Consider the following 19627-nt stretch of genomic DNA (forward strand, 5'->3'; position numbering starts at 1 on the left):
CCTGTAACATGCATATATTAGGAGTGCGCCAAGCCTCAATGCTGTTTTTCTTGTGCGCTTTAGGGATTTCTCACAAAAACTGTAAAAAGTGTGCAGCGGTTGCAGTGTTGCACAGGAGTTGGAGTTTAGAATGCTAGTGTATAAGCTAAACAAGGTATGCACTTGCGTAGAAAATGCTTTCCACTTAGTGGTGTGACGCAGTTTCACAGTGCTCACAAGAGAAAGCTAACCGTGGCACACGCTCACATTAGTGATACTCATGAGAGAAAGCTACACAAGTGTGTAGGTGTCGTGAAAGCTGCAAACTCTGCAGCCTAAGGGTTGGCCAATAATCAAGAAAATTGTGAGAATAACTCACACATGATAAAAACTTTAAACACCCCTGCCCTGTAAGAGTAAGTCTGTAAAGCTCACTGCCTGTCAGACATTGATGTGATAATCAAAAAGAGCTTTAAGAAGTGCTCCCAAAAGATGGGCTTTTGTTCCGCCCAATTGTCAATCACCCTGAGTAAAGGATTTCATTTGGCAGAAATTGTGTGCTGCCACCGAAAAGGAATTTTATTCTGATTGACTCCCCTCGCCTTAGTGGGCTACTCTGTCAACCCTAAGGGCACAGTAGCGGGTATGAGCACGCTCTTGATAGGGATCTGTAAGGGGAAGAAGGAATTATGTGATTTCATTTGCGGCAAAAGGTGGCTGTTAGTTCACTACTTAAACTGAACGTCCATGCATTCAGACAAAGTCCATTATTGATATTTTTACAGATGACGTTAGGCCATAATTTCAGTACTTCCTAGTCACGTGACAGCAGTAGGCCTGTGTGATTGTAGGGCGAGAGGTCTGCCTGTGTGAGCTCCTCCTGGTCTTCAGTGGGTCCAACAGCCCCGCAGTGTGTGGACTGCATGAAGTTCATTGTGAGAGGCATACCTACAAGAGGAGGAGGTGTGACTGTACGAGTGCGTGGTGAGAACTGTGCTGGCGCAAGCGCAGTTAGAGCTGTGCCTTTGTGGGTGCAGCAAACGGGTGTTTATGTAATAGCGTTGTGCCTTTGTAAGTTTACAGTGAGTAGTGTGTGTGTGTACTGCATGTCTGTTGTGCCTGTGTTAGTGCAAGGAAAGAGGTGTGATTGTATGCTGTGTGTAAGGTGCAATGGGAGGGGTGTCTGCCTAAGTGTAGGGTGAGATTTTTGCCTGTGTAAGTGAGCATTGCGTTTTGGGTGCTGGGTGTTTGTGAATGTGGGGTGAGAGGGTTTGCTCATGTGAGTGCAAAGTGAACTGTGTGAGTGCCAGTGTCCGAGGTGTGCTTATGTGAGTGAAGCGTGAGCATGATACCTATGTTGGCCCAGAATGAGTGGTGCGCCAGTGGATAAATGCACAGCAAGTGTGCATTCCTCTGCCTAGTTGGACCCATTTGGTATGCTTTCCATTCTGATGCAAAACATTTCCGGTCCTGGTACTAACAGCCTGTCTTTGCTTCCCCTCTCCTGTAGAGGCAGTCCAGGTGAGGGCTTCTTGTGCACCACAGCATACTCGAGTAATAGCACAACCAAGGACCGGACCCAGCAGCCCCTCGCAGGCACTGTACATCCCCCTACCTTACCCTAGTCACTGTCCTCTTGGTGGGCAACTAGCATTGAGCTTAAAATGGCAGCTCTTTGAGGTCCTCCTGGTACCACCACTGCTTTTCAATGGGTTCATCAGGCCTGTAATGGGTTGGGGGCCTAGGCCCCCATACACAAATGATGACCACATGTAGATCTGGCCTAGGGCACGTGCGCCCGGCCCTTTTTATTGACAGGGTCACATGTCTTGTGACACCTGTGATGGATGGTTGTGGCGGTGATGGTATTGGCCAGCCCTCTGGGCGTGGCTAGTATAAGCACACAACTAGAAAGACTAGAACCGTTACGAGCCGGTAACTACATCCCTCCCAAACTTTATTAAAAATGGAACAAGTCCAACCTGTGGGTGAGAACAAAACAACAGAAAACTCCACAGTCTATTAGGCAGCTTTCCAGACAGTATGAAGGTACAATTGCAGCTGGGATCACCAGTTCTAATTGGCACAGGCTAGCGGTGCACTGCGAATCCTGTCATACCTGGACTCAATGCGTGGAAGTCTATATACAATGTCTATATACACTGTTGGCTGTGACGGTGCATGTGGAGCGATAGTGAAGTCGGTGGATGCTACATTTTCAAAAGACGTCCTGGCTCCATGAACATCAAGCCTCCTAAGGTAGACGACTTCCTGGTCATTGTTGAAGAGTCTTCCTCAGATGCACAGTGCTGCAGCTTCATGGTGGTGGAATAAACTCTGACATTCTTCTCTCACCAGGATTCCCCTCTCACTGGAGTCCCCTGAGGTCCTCTTTACCAGGCATCCATGGGGTCTGTGTTGACTATGCTGTGTCGCTCCAATGCCATACTATAGGCTCATGGAGGAATCACTATGAGTCCATCTCCAAGTCATTTGCTCTGCCAAGAGGGTAGCTGTTTCCAGATCGGTTACTCAGACCATACAGACTCTGGTGCACTGGCATTGACCGGACAGTCTTTGGGGTAACCGTGCTTTGACAAGAGATCTTCGTGCTTCCTGGAATCTGCGGGGGAGCAGCTGCAGATGCATCTGTCGTATCGGGATTCCTCTCACCAATAATCCCTGAGGCCCTTGCCCCTGGATTACCATGGTCCAGTGTGGATTGGTCGGATCCTATTCGAGACCCCACGACAGAGGTCATGCAGGACGTCCAAGCAGAAGCACAATCCAGTCTTGCATGCTACCCCAAAGGTAGATGGTAAAAATGGTCCAGCTTCTCTCTTCCACAGGCTTCAAGTTTACTTGGTGCAACTAAAGACTTCTAGCCAGCCAGCCTCTCCTGGTGCCACAGATGCCTCACTGACCACTGGGTGATGCATGCTTGTGGTGCTCCACTTTAGATGTCCACAGCTCCTGCGATGTTCTTAGGGATTCACATTGTTTCAATGACACTCAGTCATACTCTCTTCTTTGTGGTCTGCCAGCTGTCTATTTCACACCATCCTCTTCTCCTTCATATTCCTTGTGCTTTATTGCTGTGGCCTCTTGCCACACTTCTATCTTCCTTTCTTCTCCAGTTTCTCTGATTTAAACTTGTGGCTTCAAGCCACTTCTGCACTAACTCTTCTTCCTCTTCACAACGGGGTCTGATCTCATCTCTCTTTTGACCAGGCCTCTCCATGTGATATGCACTTCACACAGGTCTCCCTGGCCATGTCGTACCACTAAGATTGAGCCTTTTCCACTTCCACTGACTAGACCTCTCGTTTTGACCTTTCTCTGTTCACGACTTCTCACAGGTCTTCTTCGACTTCTCACAAGTTGTCTTCTTCGACCTCTGACAGGTCTCCTCTTCGGCCTCTTGCAGGCCTCCTCTTCTGCCTCCACTCAGGCAGGCTGCATAGGGTCTGTCATACCCTGTAATGACATGGGCCCTCTACCTCCCAGGGCTCTTACTCCCGGGCTCCAGCCCTTGCAGTCAGCGTCTCTGGTGCGATCTTCAGCGCACTTCTGTCCTTCACTTGAGGGTGCTTCTTCTGCTGGGACCATTCACATCCTGTTCCACGTCTTGTGGTGACTTCCTTTCGCCACCAGGGCGCACATTTCTCTGTCATTCATAGACTTGCAGCCTAGGGCTTAGCTGTTTAGGTGTTCTTGCTACCAGTGGATTCTTGGCAGCTTTCCTGGGCTGGCAGCCTTGAACTTCATAGTATTCTCTATCTTGGGATGCTCAATCACTCACCTCTACAGAGCTCTTGCTTCTGGATGCAACCACTGTTCTCTTGGCAGTTTTCCTTCTCTTGGCTCTTTTGAGTTTCTCCCTCGCCTGAGGAACACAGTCTGTCTCTATTTACTCTCTGCACAAGGCAGTTCAGGGCCGCAGCACACCCTCTCCGTGCTGCCATCTATTTCCATTGGTGCTGCCACTGCTAGATCTAGAGTACAAACCGGCTTCTCCTCATTGTGGAAGCTAGATTTCAGTATAAGCTGTCCATGATGGTTGTAGTAATATCCCATGGCCATTAGGTTTCACTGCAGTCTTTGTCCATAGGCCCTATCTGCTTTTACCCAGGAGCTTCTCTATAGCACTCCATCGCTCAGAGGTGACATAGTCCTCAAGACAAACATCACACGGAGACTTGGTCCCTGCAGGGTTGCTACTTCACTCTATTCAGGTGCACTGTTCAGTATTTGTGTAGTTCTCCCTGTCACCTGTCATTTGTTTAGCACTGTCAGCACTGAGCACTCTCTCACTGTGCTGCCTCGGGCAGGCAGTCCTTCATTCACTCGCGAGCAGCAAGCCTGTGCTTCTTTGCGGCCTCCTGCCGCAGACAGGCGCGAGGCACCCAGTCGGACATGGCCTCGCCAAATCTCTACCAGGCATAGGGATACCTCTTGCCGGCACCAGCACCTCCTATACGACATGCGGCAGATACGCTGCTCTCTTCACATATGTCCGAAATGCAATCGGGCCGCTCTCCCCAGCAGTTATCTCTCCTGGCACCGCCACCTTTAACCCCAGAACAGTGCAGTTATTCCCTTCGGGCGGTGACATCAGGCGTCACCACCTCACAGGGCACGGCACAGGCTTGGGCCATGGACCCTCACCGGCAGCGTCGGATTGGTAATGCGGGGATTCGGGCAATGCCCGAGGGGCCGGTGTCCGAGTTCTGCTGTGGGCTGCTTTTCTGAGCAGTCGGGGGTGCTATTTGGGCGCTGTCTCTGTTGTTCTGAAACAGTCAGCGACCCAGTAGGTGTCTGAGTGGCCTTTCTAGAGCGGATGGGCGCTCATTACCTCCGTTTATCAGAGGTATCACTCCTTTTGTCTCGCGGGCCGGCCCATTAATGTGTGCACATACTGAGTGGTGGCAGGGGGCCTGAGTAGAAGTGGCCTCACTTGTTTCACCAGTGTAAACTAACACGTGCATTTACTTGCCCCCCCCCTCCCCTAAAGTTTTTTTTATAACATTACACCAAAGCAGTGATATGAGGAGTGTTTATGCAAATGTGGGCCGTTTTTTGTTTTTTTTTTGTTTGCGTGCCTGGGCCGATTTTCATTCCCAATCCAACCCTGCTCACCGGCCACCGAGGATGCATCACTTGGAGGTACGCGGGGAAGGGGTCTCTTGCTCAGCTCCATTTCCAGGGTCCGTGTGCCGTACCTGGCACTCCACCCCTTGTTTCACGGGAGCAGCACAGCTCCCCAAAACTCCTTCGTCCCGTGGGCTCACAACACGCCCTGCAGGTAACCAGGCGCTGCCTACAACCGGGCTACTCTCTCCACCATAGCTACCATCAAGGCAGCTGCATATGTGGGTCTACCAGCTCGTCGCCAATGTAATGGGGTGAGGCCCTAGGCCCACATACACGGATAATTACCACAGGGACACAATGGCTTACACCGTAGAACTGGCCATGGGCACATGCGCCCGCCCCCTTTTATTGGCAGGGTCACATGTCTTGTGACGCCTGTGATGGATTGATATGGGGTGATAGAATAAGCCAGCCCTCGGAAAGTGGCTGGTATAAACACACAACTAGAAAGACTAGAACAGTGACCAGTTAGTCACTGCAAGGCCCACGGTGAGTGGATAGTATCAAATCCATTTTGAGAATCCATCTGTGAGTGCAGGGTGAGTAAGCAATGTGTTTGCGCCGAATGCAGGCATTGTATGCGAGATGTATGCCTGTGTGAGTGCAGGGTGAGTGGAGTGTCTATGGGAGTGCTGGGTGAGGGCTGTGCCTGTGAGTGCAAGTCGAGAGATGTACCAGTTTGAGTGCAAGGTGAGCGGTGTGCCTGTGTGAATACAAGGTGAGTGGTGATCCAGATCATCTATGCATAGCACAGGCACTTTCCCCTGCCCAGCCCGATCTGTCTGTTCTGCTGTCTGGGATACCACCAATTCTGTTCCGTCCTGGTGCTGTCAACCCACCCAAACTCCCTTAGGCAGGCTGCCTGTGGGCTTCATGGGCCTTGCAGCATCTAGAAACAGCATGACACCAGGATCTGACCTGGTAGCCCCCAGTAGACATTGTACTTCCCTGTACATGGTCTCAGCACTACCCTCGGTAGCCGACAAGTTAGCGACCTCTACTTTGCAGCTCTTTGCTGGACCCTGGCGGCGCTGCTCACCCCCATCCCCGAGCAGTGTATCAACTCAAATAGAAGAGGTGTGCTTGTGTGAGCATAGGGTGCGCCTGTATGAGTGCTGGGTGAGCAGAGTGCCTGAATGAATGCCGGGTGAACCGTGTGCATGTGCAAGTGTAGGGTTGCCTGTGTGAGTGCCGGGTGAGGATTGTACTTTTTTTAAGTGCTGGATTGCAGTGCCCCCGGTTGAGTTCAGGGTGAGCAGTGTTGCTAGGATTGCTGGGTGAGAGGTGTGTCTCTGTAAGTGTAGTGTGCGCATTGCGCTTGTGTGAATGTATGGGTGAAGATTGTGCATCGATGAGTGCAGTGAGCATTTTGCCTGAATGCAATTGGGTAAACATTTTGCCTGTATTATTGCAGGGGAGGGGGGTGGGCATTGTGCCTGGTTGAGTGTTGGGTCAGAGATGTGCCTATATGAATGCAGGGTGAGAAGTATGCCTGTCTAGGTGCAGGGCTGGAGGTGTGACTGTGAGTGCAGGGTGAGGTGTGTGTGGTACACAAATGCTGATCCGTAGTCCAGGTGTAGTTGTAGACAACACTTTATTGACAGGATAGGTAGGTGGCAAGATAGCAGGAGAGAAGAGACAAGGAAGAAACCCCACCAGGAACGAGCTGCCAGCTCCAGAAAGGCACTCAAACATTCTATGATGTCACAGGACATTTTGATGAAGTGGTAGAGAGGGAAGAAACATAGAAGTAATTTACCACAGTGTGCTTGGTTGAGTGCAGGCTGAATGTCCGAGTAGGTGCTTTGCTGGCCTTCGTGAGTTTGCAGTGATCGGGTTGCTTGTGAATGTCTGCTGTACTTAGTCAGTGTTTGGTAATTGGGCAAAAACAAGCCATATTTAAATAATCTAAAACCCATGCAAACTTGAATGCTCAGAGGACTGGCATAAAAACACAAATAGGATTTTATTTCTCCGCCTCTTTTCTGCTCAACCGAAAACGAAGAAAGGGAGGCTGCAGAAAGGGAGGCTGCAAATCCAGCCCTAGCAACTGCCGAACTCTCTGAAAACGAAATTATCGTGTCCTCTCACAAGAGGGCGTATTTAGTAAAAGCGTCACGTGTAGCAGTTCCGGAAATTTAAGCAGCCGCACCCAGACCTAGTGGAAGTGTTTCCGTCTTTCTAAACAACTCTCCGGAGTCCGCCATTCCGTTTCCAGCTATATTGTCGCCAGAGAGGTGAGCGCGTTTAACTTTTGTACACTTTCCAGGGGGTGAGCGCGTTTAACTCCGCTCCCTCCCCCCCTTCTGCGTCTTTTACTTTGCACTTTTTCAGTCTGTTGAACTTTAAAGAAAGTATTTATCGGGACGATTTAAACTAGAAGTTTAATCTTTCTAGAAAGCGGTTAATGGCCGATGTAGGTTTTGTTCGAAATTAGATGCTAAAGAAAAGTTCAAAGGCAAGAGCTGCACATTTCTTTCTTTTCACATTTCTTTCTTTTCACATTTCTTTCTTTTCGGGTTATGAACTATTCACTTCAAAAGAAATCGCCCTCGAGAGGCTTTCCTTCCAATAACGGGACTTTGTTATGGGCTGTTGTTGAAAGTGTACTGTTACAATTCCTGCATTATTAAGGGTAATTCAGACCCGAGCGTATGTCGTGGCGGACTTGCCAACATTTGGAAGTAGGGAAGAGGGAGTTGTTTAGAAAATATTTGTGGGGGGGGGGGTCATTTTCTGCATTGACTTGCTTTGAAATAGGGGACATTTCAGGCGGAGAAAGCAATTTTTGGTTTCAAATTCGGTGGTCTCTGGTCTGAATCGGATGTGTTGGTGTGTGTGTTAGGTTTTAAAGGAAGGGGTGGGCATTGGTTTGAAAATGCACAATGAACCATTACCATACTTATTTCTTTTTTTAGAGAATACTTGAGAGATGTCTCATACTCAGAAAAGCCGCAGGTGAGCTAACGAGATATGACGTACCCGTTTTAAGTACAATGGTTTTATGTATTATGCAGGATGTTTCTACAAGTGCAAGGCGAGGGGCTTCTGTGTTACTTCAGGCTGATGGGTGTGCCCGGGAGGGTGATGGCTGAGCCTGCCCTGCAGGGTGTTGGGTAAGCCTTACCTGCAGGTCGATGGATGGGTGCGTGTGCCTGTGTGGTTGCAGAGGGGATGAGATTGCGTCTCTTGGAGTTCAGGTCTCTCTTTCTCTCTTTCATTTCCCCCTCTCATTTCCCCTCGCTCTCTTTTTTCCCCCCTATCTCCTTTACTTTTTATTTTTCCCTTTCGCTCTCTCCCCCTGTCTCTACCTCACTTGCCCCCCTCTCTACCTCACTTGCCTCGCTCTCGCTCTCGTGCTTTTTCTCACAATTTCTGTATTTTCTTATCTCCCTATCTCACTTTCTCTAATCCATGATGCACAGTCCCCATTGGTTGCCTCTCCCTACCTCGGTTGCTTTCTCTGCTGCGGCTCAGCGTCTGTCTCTTTCTCATCCTTGACCTCTCGCGGAATAAAATAAATGCCATATTTGACAAGAGACACCGAGTCAGAAAGATTGAATAAACGCAGGGCGAGGTGATGTTTCCGTGAGTGTCTGGTGATTAGCTTGCCTGTAGGAAGACCAGGTGCACCTATGTGCGTGAAGTTGGGGAAGTATGTGCGTGTGCAAATGAAGGGGTGGAAACAAGGCTTTAAGTGGGCCGGGTCCCGTCGGTGCTGAGCACCCGCAGTTCTAAAAAGCAGGTGTTGAGTAGGAATCCTATCGGGCTCTCCATTTTTGCCCTCACCCACCGGTTGAAAAAAAAAATCTTAAATCTGCAGTAGTACCACCCTTCACTGCCTTTGGGGTAACTTCGTAGATTCTCGTTACAGTTCTTTCACAGTCTTATCATTTTAGAACTGAAGGATTGTAGTATTATATTCAAGGAAGTCATAGTTATTGCTTCTGCAACTAACAACCATTGACACAGCCAATAATGTTGGCTTGCTGTAGGTGTGATGTTACTTGTATTATATATCTGGATGCAATGACGGAAGCAGCAAAATACCAGTCGCGCTGCACACTATGCTAAGACCAGATTTTTAGCTTACATGTTTTGTTTTAAGACACACCGTTGATAACATTGGCATGCCCCTTTGAGAGACCCCCCCCCCCCCCCGTTTTTTATTACACTTAAAGCCCTGGGTGGAGATGTGCAGAGTGAGAGGTGTGCGAGTAGAGTGGGAGAGTTGTGCCTTTGTGAGTGCAGGTTGAGCACTGTACTTCAGTGCGCAGGGTGAGAGAGGGGTGTGTGGTTACAGGGTGAGAGGTCTGCAAACGTGAGGGCGTGTGTGGGGTGGGGGTGCGTGTAAGATTTTCGGTCGAGGGTTTTGTGAGTAGGCCGGGTGAGTGGCGGCCATGTGTGCACTCATTGGGAGGGGTGTGAGTGCCTGGATGCATGTGGTTTGGGCAGTGTTCCACGACAGCTGCGTGCCGTGCATGTAAGAGGAGTGGGGAGGGGGGGTGGGGGGATATTGACAATCAAGGCAACATTAATAATTTAATTTTCCCTTGTGGTCGTCTGTCGAATCCCCCACTCGCCGCTCTTACCTGTACGGGCAGCTCCTGTTCTACGAGTGTATGTCGAATGGTGTTCTTGTTTAAGTGTACACAGAGCAGTGTGCTTGTGTGAGTATACAGTGAGTGGAATGCTTGTTATTGTAGAGTGAGTGATGTATTTGTAAGTGAGCGATGTGGCTATGTGAGCGTGTTTGAGTGCGGAGATAATGTACTTGAGTTAGTATACAAGGAAGTGGGTACTTGCATAAGTGCAGGATGAGAGGTCTTTTGTGTTTACTGTTCGAGTTACAGGGAGAGGAATGTTCTATGTATCAATGCCCGGTGGGAGGTGCGTCTGTGCCAATGTACCTGTATGCATGCAGCGTGAGGGGTGTCGCTCCGAGTGCAGGGATTTCTGTGCCAGTGAGTGGTGGTATACAGGAGAAGGGGGTGGGGCCTGTGTGGGTGCAGAGGCAGGGGGTGACATGTATGCCTATGTGAGTGCAACAGGAGAGGTGTTTGTGAAAGCCAGGGGAGGAGAAGTGGTTGCCCTGTGCAAGTGCAGGGTACGAACCGTGCTTCTGTGAGTTCAGAGTGATGAGTGTGCAGCCCATTAAGGTCCTATTTATTTGTACTGACAATGCTTGTTTCTTAACTTCCTGACATTTTGACGCAGCGTGAACAAATTACTTTTTGTGGTCCAGCCCACATAGTTTAACTTGTCTGGCGCAAACGGCCTACTGTGTGCCTACAACCTGTCCATTGCTTACTATTGGTTGGGTTTATTGTCACTCTTATGCTTCTTATGCTTCTTATTCGATGACTTTTGTTGTCTCGGATTGTCCTCCATGAGAGTGCATGTGTTTATCAGCTCTTTTCTTCTGTCCCCAGTGTGATCCGCACTAAATTTCCATCCCCCTATGTTCAATGTTTCTCTCTTATGTGCTTCTCCCCCTCCCCCCGCTTCCCCAACCCCTACTCGGACTCTGCGTGGTTCTAGCTCTGGGGTAGTCACTTTCATGTGCTTTTTAAGTACTTCTCCACTTGCTCCCTATGTTCTTTGCTAATGCGTGTTTCTCTCCCTTTCCGTGTTGCGGTCTCATTTTTTCTGCTTCATGTCCCCTCCTTGTTCCTGCTCCCCTCTACATGTTTTTTTTATTTGTGCTTTTGTACAAAAATTATAGCTGCCATCTTAGATTTGTATTTAACAAAAAAAATACAAATGGTGCTCGAGTCACTTTCCTAGCACATGCATGCACCAGTGAAATGTTATTAACACCAGCAAAGGTCACCCCACTTTGCATTTTTTAATATGAATGTATCTATTTTTGATGCTGCTGCATGACATCTGGGACAGAGCAATTGGGGCACAAAGAGGAGGCCTATTCGCTTTGCCAGTGCCTGCTTCTTATGGTTAAGATGTGTTGCATCTGTGATTTGCTTCCGAGAGCCTTCGACTCTTCCATGCAATACTTCTGGGAACGGTGAATTGCTCAGTGGAATCAATTATGGAAGAGGATATAGTCCTGGAGAGAGAGAGATGTTTGGAAAGACTAGTGGATTGTGGGTAAGATAGTTGAGTGTCTTGGGCAGGATAGAGATGGCACAATGTGAAGAAATTTTAATCTGGCTATAATGGTTCATAGCATCATCTACCCCTATTTCTTAAACCGCAACATATACAACAGTTCATCATCGCCTATAAAAGTTCCGCAACATTATTTTGTCTTCATAAGTCCCAATTTCCTGGTGAAGTGTGGTACATTACATAAGCTGGGAGGTGTTGTAGTCCAGCGAATCTTTCGGTGTGGTGCGGGCTGGCTCCTCAGGGCATCGGCGTTCAACCCATGACATTGGAATATCTGTGAGACGGCCAGTCTAAATTGCATTTGAGGGGCTTACAGCAAAATTTTCAGGGGGCACCATTTTTGATTACCTCACGCCATTGCAGCCTCATTGAAGTCTCTAGACCTGTTGGTTTTATCCACAGCAGTGTACATGAGGAGTACAAGATCAACATTACCATCCGCTAGTCGATGGTCTCTCACTACTTAATTCTTAGAGGACAGGTCAACTAGAAGTGGTGGTACACTGCCAAGCATAAGATTGTATAGTGGGCTTATTGATGGGTGAAAGAGGGGGCTCTTGACCTGACAAATCACGCACGACTCAAGAGGAATGGTATATGGCAAGAGTGATTAAAAACTCTAGGTGAAAGCTGATTGGAACTTGATGAAGGGTCAACATAGGTGTGTATTCCTATAGCCCGATTCCCAGGACACATTGTTTGGGGTCAAGGACACGTTTTAATGTTTATTTTGACAATCCATAATTCATCTGATGAATCGCATCTAACTCAAACTAAACTGTTATTAAAATAGTTATTTTCTATAATCCAAATTCCTAAAGCCCATGGAGAGTTTGAAGTCTACACAGAATATATGTCCTGCATTCGGTTCTCGCTCCTAATTCATCAGAACATTTTCCCCACACCCAATTATATCGGAGAATATATAATGCATTAACACAATACTCGGAGTATACAATTCAATTACACAATGTTAGTATATATACCAGTGTGCATTAAACCATGTTTTTCTATCACAAAGTGTTTGGTAATGTGGGTAGAGAAGCCGTATCTGGGGGGGAAAAAATATATTTTAATGCAAATACAGTCTGTTATTGGTCCCTTTTTTTTTTTTTTTTTTTTTTTAGTCGTATGGAGTAATCCCTGAACCATTCCTCTTTATTTGGAACATAATTGATTCTTATTGTATATATGATTATCTCGGTAAAGTGATTAACTGTGAAAGAGTGATCATAATGGAAACATGAGTCCTGCATACCCCATGTAAATACCAATCACTTCACTCAAGTGCTTCAGGCCTCTTTCAGATGGTGCATCATTTGGAGAGTGCTGTTCCTCCGGAGCTTTGTCCGAAGCTTTGTCTGAAGTGTTGGCAGTCTGATGGTATTGCCAAATGAAATGATTCGTATCTTGTAAAGCGCACTTATACTCATGAGTGTCTTGGCGCTATACGCATACTGCTGTGGAACCCTTCCTGGCTTTTCCCTGTGAAATGCCCACTCCTGGGCACCCCCAAGGTGAAGCCAGGCATCCCAGCGCTGTTGGGGTTGTTGCGGAGATTAAGCAAGCTATTGCCCAGAGTCTCAGTGTGGGACCCATGGTTAGAATAGGCATCGAGGCGAGAATTATCAGGTCCGAGGAAATTGAGCCCGAGACCCGCCGAGGCGGGAATTGAACTCTGGTCCCGGGCCAGACCTCTGCATCAGGGTCTGCCGCTCTAACCATTGAGCCACACTTCTCCACTGCAGGTATATTAGGCCCTAATGTTTATTAGTCAGATGTCTGGTTAGTAAGCATAATTATCCCAGAGGCCAGCAGACTATTACAAGCTCAGTCCCTATTGTAATAATGAGCCAATGCTCTGGTCAGGTGTTCCAATGGAACAAACATACCATAACATCTAATATCAGTTCTTGCACTAACAGAATCCCTTAAAGTCTTTTTTAGAAAGTCTGTATTGGGTTAATTTCACTAGTTGAATGCATGGACTGGTATCAGTAGTGTGGTCATAGATCACTGAATGCTACACCCACAACTCTTCACATGGAGCAAGCCACCTTTTCCCACAGACACTTAAACGAAGTCAGAGGAGTTGATATTCAAATTAACAAGTCTCTCACAACTACCTCTGCACCAACTTCCATGTCGCCAATATCCTTCCAATACCCCTACACTGAAATATCTAATTCAAAGGCAATATTCTGACCTAAGACTGCCTTCCGGGTGCCATAGGACTTTTTTCAAATAACTCAAAACTAACCTCCTCCATTTTGGAGACTAGACCTGAACTGCCACATTAATTTGTTCCACCTCCTACTGATCAAGCTGGGCTCAACGCAGGCACTACACCCTCTCGCAGCATTGGCAAACTGCTAGACCTCCCGTCAATGACCATGCAGTCCTACTCACTCAGTGAGTATTCTACGTGCCCTCCCTCCTCTCATTATTGCCCCCTGTCCCAAAGGAAACATTCTCTTGACTTCCCTCCAGGATTCTTAGACCATATCCGCATATGTTCTCATCTAGCGGATGTTCGCATCTTGCGCCTTGACGCCCTTGGTCTAAGTTTCGTGCTTTACAAGTCTAATTTCATTAATTCAAATCCACAATGCCTTCACACTTTCATAACACACTACATCTTTTTACAATTTATCAAATCAAGGTATGAAAAACACTTTGGTACTCAAAATCCTATATGTACTTTCTTCCCAAGTATATCGCGCCCACAGCCTTGCATCGTGCTTCACATACACTATTTGAAAACTAATATACACACCTTCTTAAGCACATGATGGAAAAAACAAATCTGCTATAAATCAACAAAAGTACAAACAAACACCTAAAATACTTTAAATAGCCCTCAGCAATGCAAAATGAGGCTAATTGCAAAACTTAATCCCTGACTTCAACAAAAACCCAAAACGACTGGGATGACTAATAACCACCTTATTCTCTGTCTTGCAAAGCTCCCAATATGTCCTCCATCTTAAAAACAGATTTCTCAACCTGCTTCTCGTTTATTAGAACTACTATCAGATAAATGCTTGCTAAGCTCACTGCTCCATTTCCACACCTACCCCATTACATCATCGTAATGCCACACTCCCATAGCTGGACTCTCTTAATATATACTACATCACCCACGGGCATATCCCCATACTCCAATCTGCAAATGTTCATGTTCCCCATTGGATCCTTTTAGCCCTCAAACCTTCTACTCTGCTTCACCTTTCCCCTCAGAGACTCGCTTCTGTCTGCCCCTAACCTTCATACTTCAACCCTGCTAATGTTTTACCACTACTAAAGAAACCCACTGCTCACCATACTGCCTCATATAACTAGCCGTCCACTGTCTCCTATTCTAAAAAATATGGAACGCCTTGAGTTAAACCACCTTAAACACTTCATGGTCTCCAACCACTTTCTGAAACCCCTTCAATCTGGCTTCTGGGTACTTCACTCTACAGAAACAGCCATCACATATGTTGCTAATTGTATCTCCTCTGCTCATCACAACCATCTTTCATATATGATCATATTAAAGGATCTTGCCCTGACCTTTGGCACTGTGACCCTTCTTGTTTACTTTCCTTTCTAAATAACCCAGTCATCATAGGCTCTGTATTTAAATGGTTCTTCAGGGGGGTGGTGATGGACGGAGCATCTGAACCAATCAAACACTCACACCCAGTCAACAGATCTGGGTTTAATCCATCACCTTTCTTTAGCCCACTCTGCCACCCCAGTTCAGACATGTCCATATGCAAATCAGTCTGACCCTGTGCCTCATGGGAACAGTCCAGCCCGAACTGCCAAGCCATGCCTTCCCTGGACCGGAAACAAGCTTTAAATGGTTCTCCTCCGTCTCAACCAGACTTTGTTCCTTGCCAACCTCCTGTGTCTGTTAGCAGTTGATGCGCTCCAAGTGCCCGTCTTGGAGCCCCTCCTTGTTTCGAGTCCTATTTCCATGGGGATATGATTTTTCTTTCAGTGTTTTGTACTACCATCCATCGGTACATGAAGCCCTTGTCTTCTCATTTCCAATGATCTCACCCCATCTCCATTCGAGTGTATCTGACTGTCTCGCTGCACGTGTCGCTGTGTGGGATTCTGCTTGGTCATGTTGAGCTCACTTAGACAGGTCCTATATTTTCCTTCCTCCTCCACATTTACCTTTACTCCCAGCTGAGTCTCTAAACCCCTGATGCACTAGCTTTCACCAAACTGCCTACCAGGTGCCAGTGAACTTTTTTCAAAGACCTCAAAAGTAACCTCGTCATTTTTGGAGACTAACCTGAACCTCCATAATCCTCTTCCGTACTCAGTTCTTCCTCCTACTACTCATCAATCGGTGCTCAACACATGCACTGCGCCCTCTCGCAACCATGGCAAACCGCTAGACCTCCTGCCACTGACCAAGCAATCCTAGAACTATCCGAGTATTCCATGTGCCCTCCCTCCTCTCATTATTGCCCCCCTGTCCCAAAGGAAACATTCTCCCAACTTCCTACCAGGATTCTTAGACCATATCCACTAGGTCTCCACACTTCTATAACTAACTACATCTTTTTAACAGTTTATCAACAGTTTATCAAAAGTAAAACACTTTGGTACTCAACATCCTCTACGTACGTTCATCTCCAGTATGTCAAGTCCTCAGCCTTGCATCATGCTTCACATACGCTACTTGAAAACTCTGATACACACCTTCCTAAGCGCGTGATGGGGAAAAACAAATTTACTACAAAACAAAAAGTACAAACAAGCACTGAAAAGTCTATCAACAGCCTTAAGCAATGCAAAATCAGGTTACTTGCAAAACATAACCACCTGACTCCAACCAAACCCAAACGACTGGAATGAATAATAAACACCTTATTCGCTCTGCCATGCAACAGATTTCTCAACCTACTTCTCGGATATAATAACTACTATCAGATAAATGCTTGCTAAGCTCTCACTCCTCCATTTCCACCCATTCACACAGCCGGACCTGCTTAACTGTACTACATCACACACTGGGCTTACCCAATACGCAACCTGCAAATCTTTTATGTTCCCATCTGATTTATTTAGCCCACAAACCGCCTATTCTGCTTCACCTTTCTCTTCAGTGTCACCCCTGTCTGCCCATAACCCTCATACTTCCAACCTGCATAGGTTTTATAACTACTAAAGAAGCCCACAGCTCACCATACTTGCCCATATAATTAGCCGTCCATGTCTCATATTCCATTCTTCTTTAAAAATATTGGAATATCTTCTAGTTAAACCACCTTATACTATTCCTGGTCTCCAACCACTTCCAAACCCCCCTTCAATCGGGCTGATGGGTGCTTCGCTTAACAAACAGTCTTCACATATATTGCAAATTTTATCTCCTCTGCTCACCGCAAAAATCTTTCATATATCCTCTTACTAAAGGAGCTTCCCGTAGCCTTTGGCACTGTGACCCTTCTAGTTTACTGTACTCTCTCAAAAGAACCCAGTCAGTGTTGGCTCGGTCTTGAAATGGTTCTGCCTGTCAACAGGACTTTCTGCTTCTTGGCAACCTCCTGTGTCTCTTACCAGTTGGTGCGCTCCAAGTGTTTGTCTTGGAGCCCCTACTTTCCTTCCTCCTCAATTTATTTGTAGTCCCAACTCAGTCTTTAACCCCCTGATGCCCTAGCTTTCACCAACTTCACAAGGGACCTTGGTCACTTCTCCAGTCCTGATGGAATCTATCATCGCCACTCTCGTCGCCACATCAAAATGTAAGATCGGTTTGCATTTCCTTTAACTCGCAGCCAAGGTGGAATGATTGCTAGTGCTCAGCAAAGTGGCCCACGGTGAAAGTCTGCCAGAGGGCCCTCCACACAGTTCGTCCGCCCTCGCTCCCAAGATAGTCTTAACCTTCTCCACCAGTCTCTTATCACCTCCTTACGCACAGCCTGGCATTACCTTATCACCCACCAGCTGGCTGGCCGGCTCTCTGCCAAGATCAATGCTACCGTCAAACTCCTAGCACCCATCTTCAGAGCCACTTAGGGATATCCCTAAAAACTCTGTCCGATAGCATCACCTGCTACACGATCAACTAATCCGCACCCCCTAATAACATCCAAGCTGCCTTGCGTCCCCTTTAAATTCATCCCCTTTTCACCCCTAGGATCCCTTCCATGGAACTATCCTGCCTTGCCTCATGGCCCAGCCGTTGACTTTGAGAATTGAAAACTAGCCCAATGTATCACCTACTTGAGGGCAACACATAAGAACCATTACTCAGCAGTAACCAAACAGTGTATAATTGTTACTTGATAAATAAGTCCCCTATGGCGAAATTTTTTTGTTGCATTCTTTAGTTTGTACTGGTGATGTATTGCTCAAGCTTTTTTTTTTTTTCTCCTGTTTTTTCTCTCTGTTACTAACGACCACGATTGTTAACAAGGTATATGTAAATCTTCTATCCTGCTTTTTGTCCTATCGTACAACGTTAGCGGCTTCATTCTGCGAACGGAGGCTTCTGTCATGAGTTCAAGGGCAACCTGCAGTCGCAGTCTTCACCCCTACAGTCAGGATACAGGTGGCCAAGATGGGTTCACCTCCACGGTTGGCAGTCCACAAACAATAAATAAACCAATGGGCTAAGTGCTTGCTGCTATTCCTCCTTTTGCACTTGAATCTAACAGCTGTTCCTTCAGGTCTGCTAAAAAAAAATGTAGGTGCGATCAGCTTATCGACTTTAATCATGTTTTCAACTGATAGTGATGACCCAACCTAGACTATGCTTGAGCAGGAAGAAGCCTTCCAGATGATGATTAGGTCTGGCTAGAGGACACTGCTGTCAGCTCATCTATTGTTTTCAATTCCATAAAATATACATGGAGTGGGCTCACCATATGCTGGTGTCTGTTAGGTGTATTCAGCCTTCTATGGAGAGCTTGCATTTCAGCATCAAGGAATATTCCACATCTCAAAAGTACATCAAATCTTGATATTAAAGTCTTTATCTCGCAGATGTATTTCATACAGAAATTTTTTCCCAATGCAGCAGGCTTTTAAGAACATTTTAGTAATGACTAAAAACGCAAGCCAGAGTTATTGGCTTTGAACAGTGTTTGTTAGTATTGGATATGACGGTGTTGAAAAGCCAGCTACGAAAATGAGGTCATTTGGAATCGGGCATGATGGTAAAACTGTTGTGAACTCAAGAGGTGTAATTTCTGTCATTCATGCTTTATGAAACCGAGGCCCATGGAAAACGTTTTTGCATCTGACTTTTAAAGAATGTTCATTATCTTCGTGTTTTTGCTGTAGTAAGACTGTACAAGGTATATTTGGTAAAATCTTACTAAACAATATTTTTTTTCAGCAAAGCCAAGGAACCCATGTTTAGCGCCGGTAAGTCACCTTTTTATATTTGCCCATCTACTTTTTTTATATCATACATGTTCTGTTTTTACTACTGTAAATGCAGTGTTTATTTAATTATTTTAAATGTAAATTTAGCAGGGGTGTATCTGTCTTGCTTGTGGTGGCATTTGTGCCCCTTCCTGAATCTTGCTCTGTCTAGTGTTAGACTTTTCCGACATGGAAGTGCCATGACGCTTGCATTAAGACACCACATAATAACTTATTTTAGAAGTATTAACCATTTAAATAAAGCATGCAACAAAATAAGTAAATTATAATAAATTCACTGGTGTAGATTGGTCGTATGAAGCGCTGACTTAACGCTACCAGTCTCCAATTTTGTTCCCATACACCATGCTGGTATGAAGAGAGGGCAAGATGCCTTTCCAAATGTTGACACTTAAATTTGATAGCAAAGGTGAACATTCCACTAAGTTCATAATTTGTATTGTTACTTCACACAATATACACCATAAATTATGGTTCACTCAAGCAGATCCCACGATCAGCTTCGCCATAGCAGGTCTCCCGGGCTTTGCTTACGTCCTCTGTTGCTAGGTTGGTGCCTCGTTGTGCCCGGTTTTGACTGTGCTGCCCGGTAGCCTATATCCTCTATAGTGAACGTTGTTGCCGGTTTAATCTGTAGTCTATTTCTGCCTTAAAGTTACATTTTTGCCAATTGTAACCTTTAGCCGTTAAGTTTTATTCTGACTTTCATTTTGCAGTTCCTGGTTCATCCACTGTGCCGTTCATGAGCCACTCGCTTCCTCAGTGTTAAACCCTGCCACTTCCGCCACCCAGCCCCCCGACCTACTTATTGGAGACCCGAGTGCGGCAGCCATAGGCATGCCAAAGGCAAGCCATTCTGCGCCTGAACCATGCCAGAAACCCTGAGCATTTGCCCACCCACAGATACTCTGCACCAGAACTCCGAGCCCTGAATCCTTGACACCTCAACAACTGCTGCCTCGCA

General features: G+C 46.5%; 1 protein-coding gene across 9 annotated transcripts in view; it reads left to right on the forward strand.

The window, feature by feature from the left end:
* EML1 (EMAP like 1) overlaps positions 1–19627 on the forward strand; it is an 883632-nt gene that overhangs the window by 661321 nt on the left and 202684 nt on the right. For 7 of the 9 annotated variants that reach the window (XM_078660158.1, XM_078660161.1, XM_078660155.1 and 4 more), the window contains one exon: positions 18614–18642. In XM_078660158.1, coding sequence (XP_078516284.1) covers positions 18614–18642 — 29 coding nt within the window. Of the gene's footprint in view, positions 1–7260; positions 7371–8051; positions 8092–18613; positions 18643–19627 lie in introns of those variants that run through there. The other 2 variants (XM_078660163.1, XM_078660162.1) reach the window with 2 other exon arrangements.

This window comes from Lissotriton helveticus, chromosome 9 (genome assembly GCF_964261635.1).
Source record: "Lissotriton helveticus chromosome 9, aLisHel1.1, whole genome shotgun sequence".
NCBI classification, from domain to species: domain Eukaryota; kingdom Metazoa; phylum Chordata; class Amphibia; order Caudata; family Salamandridae; genus Lissotriton; species Lissotriton helveticus.